At 37.0% G+C, this 7,690-nt stretch overlaps 1 protein-coding gene across 1 annotated transcript in view; it reads left to right on the top strand.

The window, feature by feature from the left end:
- The first annotated feature begins 3,673 nt into the window (after window positions 1-3,673).
- The window catches only part of KATNBL1 (katanin regulatory subunit B1 like 1), an 82,169-nt gene continuing 78,152 nt past the window's right edge, over window positions 3,674-7,690 (top strand). The window contains exons 1-2 of the mRNA XM_042780897.1: window positions 3,674-3,790; window positions 4,353-4,393. Coding sequence (XP_042636831.1) covers window positions 3,674-3,790; window positions 4,353-4,393 — 158 coding nt within the window. The remainder of the gene's footprint in view (window positions 3,791-4,352; window positions 4,394-7,690) is intronic.

Raw genomic sequence — 7,690 nt, 5'->3', positions numbered from 1 at the left:
TTGTAGCCTGGTGCTTCCCTAATAAACTCCATAATCTGTGAGTTCTGTGTGGCCACTGCAGCGAATTATCAAACCCAGGAGAGAGGTGGTGGTGCTTTGGGAGGAACGGTTGGTGAAAGGGCTGGAGCTAGGCAGCATGTCTGCCTTGCAGTAATAGGCTTGGGTTACTGCTGGTAACTCTGTCTTCCTCTTGTAGGATTAGAGGAGGTCAGAACATGTGGCCTCCTTGCCGTTTTTGCAGAATGTAACTTGAAGCACTTACTGATGAAAATCAAAAAGTACAGCTTTCAGTATGGATTACACTTCAACATAAAGGAAACAAAAATCCTTGCAACTGGATCAATAAATATGGTGACTAGAGAAAAGTTTGAAGTTGTCAGGAATTTCATTTTGCTTAGTTCCACAATCAGAAACTCAGATGTTGTATTGCACTTGGAAAATCTGCTGCAAAAGACCTTTTTATTTTTTATTTAATTTTTGCAATGTTCCCTCCTCTTCTCTCCCACCTCTGGTAACCAACAAAGAAAGTTTCTTTCCATATATAAACCTTTCCTTGACTTTTTTACAATACTGAACTGAATATTTGTACTACTGTGATTGACTTCTTTCACTCAACATAAAGTCCTTCAGGTTCATCTACATTATGCAGTATTTTGCAGATTCTACGTTATTGTTTAGGGTTGCATAGTATTCTATTGTGTGTATGCACCATAGTTTGGTTATCCACTCTTCTGTTGATGGGCACCTACGTTGCTTCCATCTTCTTGCTATTGTAAATAGTGTTGTGATGAACATGGGTGTGCATAATCTGTTCTTGTCCTGGCTCTCACTTCTTTAGAATAGTATACCTAATAATGGAATAGCTGGATCAAATGGTATTTCTAATTCCAACTTTTTAAGGAATCGCCATACTGCTTTCCACATAGTGTATCATTTTACAAAAAGATCTCTTTAAAATGTTAAGGAGCAAAGATGTCACTTTGAAGACTAAGGTGTGCCTCACCCAAGCCATGATGCTTCATGTGTATGTATGAAAGCTGGGCAGTGAATAAGGAAGACCGAAGAAGAGTTGATGCCTTTGAATTGTGGTGTTGGAAGAGAATACTGAAAATATCATGGACTGCCAGAAGAACAAATAAATCTATCCTGGAAGAAGTGTAGCCAGAATGCTCCTGAGAAACAAGAATGGCCAGACTTCATCTCACCTACTTTGGTCATGTTGTAGGAAGTGACCAGCCCATGGAGAAGGACATCATGTAAAGTAGAGGATCATCAAAAAAGGTGAAGACCCTCATTGAGATGGATTGACACAGTGGCTGCAGTGATGGGCTCAAGCATAGCAAGGATTGTGAGGATGGCACAGTGTCTGGTGTTGTTTTCTTCTGTTGTACATAGAGTCACTGTGAGTCAGAGTTGACTTCTTATTGTTGTTGTTATGTGCCCTTGAGTCATTTCTGACTCATAAAAACCCTACAAGGACAAGAACAAAATAGTGCCAAGTCCTGTGCCATCCTCACAGTCATAGCCATGTTTGAGCCCATTGTTGCAACCATTGTCAGTCATTTTGTTGAGGTCTTCTCTTTTTCACTAACCCTGTACCCTGCCAAGCATGATGCCCTTTTCCAGGGACAGATCTCTCCTGATAACATGTCCATGAGATGTAGTCTACATGAGATGTGGTGTCATTATCCTCGCTTCTATCAGCTATTGAGGTGGGGGGATGTTTAAGTCCCTAAGTATTATTGTGGATTTGACTATTTCTTCTTTTAGTTATATCATTTTTGCTTTGTGTAATTTTTAGCTGTATTGGGAGCTCTGGTGGCATAGTACCTAACTAGACTGCTAACTAGAAGGTTGGCAGTTCAAACCCACCAGCCACTTCTTGGAAGGAAGGTTGAGCAGTCTACTTCCATAGTGATACCACCTCAGAAACCCAAGGAAGGGGTTGCTATGTGTTGGATCCAACACGAGGGCAGTGGGTTTGGTGGTTTGGGTGTCTGCTTTACAATTTTCGAAACGTTGTTGTCGTCATTACAATGTCTCTTTTTCCTTATGGGTTTAAGGCCTTTAAAAGCCTTTTACTGTCATTTTGATGAGGTTTCACTGGAAGTAATCACCTGTGTTCAATTCATTATCTCTAACTAAAATTCTCCCTTTCTTGGGCGGAAAAATAATTCAAAAGCTTACCTTGTCCATAAGACCCTTTATGATGTACCTTTTGCCTATCTATACCTTATTTCTCACTCCACTGTGACCTGCCCCCAGCTTAAACTCCGGCTACATGTTATCTACTTAAAAGATTCCCAAACCATGTTGCTTCATGCTTTTCTGTTTTCATTTCTCAGTGTGCTGTTTGTCCTTCAAAACTCTCCTCTTAAAGCTTTTTTGACTCAACCTGCATGCTCTCAGAATGTTTATTTCAATTACACACACACACACAAAAAAAAAAACCCCACTACTGTCGAGTTGGATCCGACTCATAGCGACCTCTCCTTGTGTTTCCAAGGCAGTATCACTACGGAAGTAGATTGCCCCAGCTTCCTTCCGAGGAGTGGCTAATGAGTTTGAATCGCCAGCCTCTGGTTAGCAGTCAAATGCCTTAGGCACTTCACCACCAGAGCTCCTATACGTGTGTGTGTGTGTGTGTGTGTGTGTGAGATTTTTTAAAAAATCCCACCCTAGATGTTCCTTATCCTGGAGAATATAGGTAGTAAGGCTCTCCATAGATCAGTGTCAGGAAATCTTAGAATGCTTTAAAAATATTTGCCAAATTTTGTGTTTATATGTATATCTTTGGAAAATTTTCCAAGGCAGGTTCTCTGCAAAATATAATTGCTTTGTGTTTCACTTCAGAGACATGCTGGTTATTGCTGACGTCAAGTCTAAGATAGATAGATTTTCAGAAATCTTCTTAAATGATTCTTTAGAATAGACAGCATTTCTGCCCATCATCTACATTAATTCTTGGGCTTGGTATGTAGTGATTCCTCAATAAATGTTTAAAGAAAGTTTGGATGAGGAATTTATGTTTAGGACATGACCTAAAATATATTTCCTGAGTGGAAGTGGAGATATCACGAATGTCCTCTGTTACGAAAATGAAGGTATAGCATCTAATTCCCCGTCTAGATGTAATTGGCTGAATAATAGATTCAGGATTATTTTTCCAAAGGCAGAAGAAAGCTTTGGAGAACTAGCTACCAGAATGAAAGAAAAACTGAAGGATTTATACATAGAAAAGTCAGATGTATGTAGTCTCATTTTTTTTCCCCAAAACTTTAGGCTTCTATAAATTTGGATGTCATAGATAACACTACTATATAAACCTGATTTCATAACTCATAAATTTAGTATATGGCTGTGGCAAATGGGGAAATTGACATGTTATTTTGGTTAAAAAAAAAAAAAAATACATACGATATTTTTGTAACTGTTTGAGGCTAAAGAAAGAGAGCAGAAAGAGCTTTAATTCCCTGGAATGCCAAGCTTTGTGTTTCTTCTCCATTTTTTTAAAGATGTTTAAATTAGAACTGTGTCCTCTAGTTTACTCTTAAGCCTATTTCACACAGACTGGAGATAACTCTATTTGTATGTGTTAAAGAAATGATTGGGGGTTTTTTGGTTTTTGCATTTTCTATTATTTTTATTTTGTTTTTCAGGTATTTAAGAGATTATGGCATCTGAAACCCACAATGTTAAAAAACGAAACTTTAGTAATAATATTGAGGATCAGTCCATTGATCTTCCTAGAAAAAGGAACTCCAATTTCACTAATAAGAACATGAAGGAGGTAAGTTCATGGTTTCTACAGAACAGATAAGACAGTTTAAACTGTCAGGGCTATGGATAGTTCTGATTAAATTTATTTAAACAATAGAAGGATAATAATTGTGCTTCAGGAATTAAGTAGAATTAGTGAAATGCTGAAAACCATTTCTATTCCTAAAACTCTGAGAGGTTTTTGCCTAGCATACTATTTTGATAGGATAAAATTTGAATATTTTAATAATTAAAGAAGGATCTCTAGGGTGTTTTTTGTTTAGCATTGCAAGACTCATTAACATTGATATAATTTCTTTTAAATCATTAAGATTCAACTAACATTGAGCAAGTGTTCTATTAATATGTGACTAGTAAGTAGCATGGAAAATAAAGAGTTGGATATGTTGCTTTACCACAAACCTACATAAAATGTTGTAACTAATGATTGAGACTACAGCATTAGAATAAAGAAAGCTTTAATCCGAAAAATTTAACTGTTGAATTTTAGATTTGTTGATGTCAATCATAAAGTTTATGTAACTTCGTTGAAGAACTTAAATATTCTATAACTCTTTACTTTGATTTTTCAGGTTAAGAAATCTCCAAAACAGTTGGCTGCTTACATAAATAGGTAAGTGCAGCTTTAAAGTTTGCGAGAAACAGAAAATACTGAATACTAGGGAAGAGTGAAAATAAGAGAAAAATAAATATTCTCTTTATATAATAATAGTTGCCTTATTATTATACAACTGTGTGCCAGGCACTATGCTTAATATATTATTTATATTATCTCTAATCCTTACTTAGAACAATTCTACTAGGAACTGTTACCCCTAATAGTTGGTGAGAAAACTAAAGCCCAGAGAAGTTAAGTGATTTACTCAGGGTCATACATCCAGAAAGGACATGGAAGTTGGTATAACAGAAAGTCAATAAAAATGAGGGAAACGCTTAATGAAATGTAGTGTGACTCATAGCCCAAACAGTGAACTCCAATATACCAATGATCATGAAGATAGCACAGGACCAGGTAGCACTTCATTCTCTTACACATAAGGTCTCATGGTTGGTAAAGTAGAAGGTCACAGAAAACAAGGGAAGCCCTCAATATGGATGCATTGACAGAACAGCCAAAACAGTAGGCTCAGATATGCTAAGGATCATGAAGATAGCAGAGGACCAAGCTAACTTAGTTCTGTTATACAGATAAGGCCACTATGAGTCCAAGCCAACTTGATGGGAACTAACAATAACAATATGCATCCATAAAGCAGTAAAAATGACATTCTTTCTCAAAGTGATCTTAGGACCTCAGGGGTCCTGAGGCCCTTTTAAGGAGTTTTTGAGGTTAATCCTGTTTTCTAAATAATATAAGACATTATTCACCTTCATACTCATTTTCTTACAAGTGTACAACAGAGTTTTTCAGAGTTTACATGACAATTGATATTAAATAGGTTGAATGCAGAAACAAATATAAGAATCCAATTGTCTTCTGTTAAACCAGATATTAAAGACTGGTAAAAATGTAAAACAGTGCCATTTTTCTCACTATTTTCCCCCCATTTTGGAATATATAGTTAAAGAATTCGGAGACCAAAAGTTTGTTGTTGTTATTCTGACTAATAGCAACCCTGTGTACTACAGAATGAAACGCTGCCCAGTCCTGTCCCATCTTCACAGTAATTGCTATGTTTGAGCCCATTGTTACAGCCACTGTGTCAATCCATCTCCTTGAAGGTCTTCCTCTTTTTGGTTGACTCTCTACTTCACCAGGCATGACATCCTCCTCCAGAGGTTGGTCCCTCTTGCCATCCTTGCTTCCAAGGAGCATTCTGGCTGTACTGTTTCCAAGACAGATTTGTTTGTTCTTCTGGCAGCCAATTATATATTCAATATTGTTTGCCACCACCATGATTCAAAGGCATCAATTCTTCTGTAGTCTTCCTTATTCATTGTCCAGCTGTCACATTCATATGAGGTGACTGAAAATACTATGACTTGGGTCAGGCTCACCTTAGGCCTTTAAACACTTTAAAGAGGTCTTTTGTGGCAGATTTGCCCAGCGCAATAATGTATCGTTGCATTTCTTGACTGCTGCTTCTGTGGATGTTGATTGTGGATTCAAGTAAAATGAAATCTTGACAACTTCAATATTTTATGCATTTATCATGATGTTGCTTACTGGTCCAATTCTGAGGATTTTATTATTATTATTATTCCATACTGAAGACTGCAGTCTTGATTTTTATCAATAAGTGCTTCAAGTCCTCTTTGCTTTTAGCAAACAGTGTTATATCATCTACATATTACAGATTCTTAATGAGTTTTCTTGTAATCCAGATGCTGCATTCTTCTTCATACAGTCCAGCTTCTCAGATTATTTGCTCAGCATATAGATTGAATAAGTACAATGAAAGGATACAAACCAGGCACACAATTCTCCTGATTTTAAACCACACAGTAGCCCCTTGTTCCATGTGAATGACTGCCTCTTGGTCTATGTACAGGTTCTGCATAAGCACAATTTGTTCTGGAATTCGTATTCTTTGCAATGTTATACATAATTTGTTACAATCCACACAGTCAGTGCCTTTGCATAGTCAGTAAAACACAGGTAAACATCTTTTTGGTATTCTCTGCTGTCAACCAAGATCCATCTTACATCAGCAGTAATATATCTTATTCCACATCCTCTTTTGAATCTGGCTTGAATTTCTGGCAGTTCCCTGTTGATATACTGCTGTAACCGTTTTTGAATTATCTTCAGCAAAATTTACTCGTGTATGATATTATATTGTTTGATAATTTCTTTGAAATGGGCATAAATATAGATCTCTTCCAATTGATTGGCCAGGTAATGTCTTCCAGATTTCTTGGCATCAATGAGTGAGCACTTCCAATGTTGTATCCACTTGTTGAAACATCTCAGTTGGTTTCCATCAGTTCCTGGAGCTTTGCTTTTCACCTATGCCTTCAGTGCAACTTAGATTTCTTCCTTCAGTACCATTGAGTCTTGATCATATGCTACCCCCTGAATGGTTGAACATCCACCACTTCTTTTTGGTATGGTGACTCTGTATGCTTTCTGTCTTCTTTTGTTGCTTCCTGTGTTGTTCAATATTTTGCCTATAGACTTCTTCAGTATTTCAGCTCAAGGCTTGAGTTTTTCTTCAGTTCTTTCAGCTTGAGAAATGCTAAGCATGTTCCTTTGGTGTTCTAACTCCAGATCTTTGTACATTTCATTATAATACTTTCCTTTGTCTTCTCGCGCTGCCCTTTAAATATTCTGTTCAGCTCTTTAACATCGTCATTTCTGTAATTCGTTAACGGCTGCTCTAAGTTTCAGAGTCTCATCTGGCATCCATTTTGGTCTTTTTTTCTTTCCTGTCTTTTTAATGACCTTTTACTTTCTTCATGTATGATTGATTCCCTTGATATCATCCCACAACTCATCTGGTGTTCGTCTTTAGTGTTTAATCCATCAAATTTGTTTTTGAGATGGTCTCTATATTCAGGTGGTATATACTTGTAGTTGTACTTTGCCTCTCGTGGACTTGTTTTAATTTTCTTTAGCTTCAGCGTGAACTTGCAAGTAAGCAGTTGATGGTCTGTTTCAAACCCTACCTTTGGTCTTGAGTGACGATATTAAGCTTCTTCATCATCTCTTTCCACACATGTAGACAGTTTGACCCCTGTATATTTTATCTGGTAAGGTCCATGTGTACAGTTGCCATTATGTTATTTAAAAAAGTAATTTCCATTGAATAGGTCACTGGTCTTGCAAAATTCTCTAGTGAGATCTCCAACATTGGTATCATCTCTGTCACCAAGACCATCTTTTCCAATTGCTGATCCTTCTTCATTTCCAGCGTTTATATTCCAATCACCAGTAATTATCAGTGCATCTTGATTGCATGTTTGATCA

This window comes from Orycteropus afer, unplaced genomic scaffold (assembly GCF_000298275.1).
Source record: "Orycteropus afer afer isolate SDZICR_OR568_19922 unplaced genomic scaffold, OryAfe1.0 scaffold00068, whole genome shotgun sequence".
Lineage (NCBI taxonomy): Eukaryota > Metazoa > Chordata > Mammalia > Tubulidentata > Orycteropodidae > Orycteropus > Orycteropus afer.
Note: the sequence above shows the minus strand (reverse complement) of the source record. Positions and strands in the feature narration are given on the sequence as shown.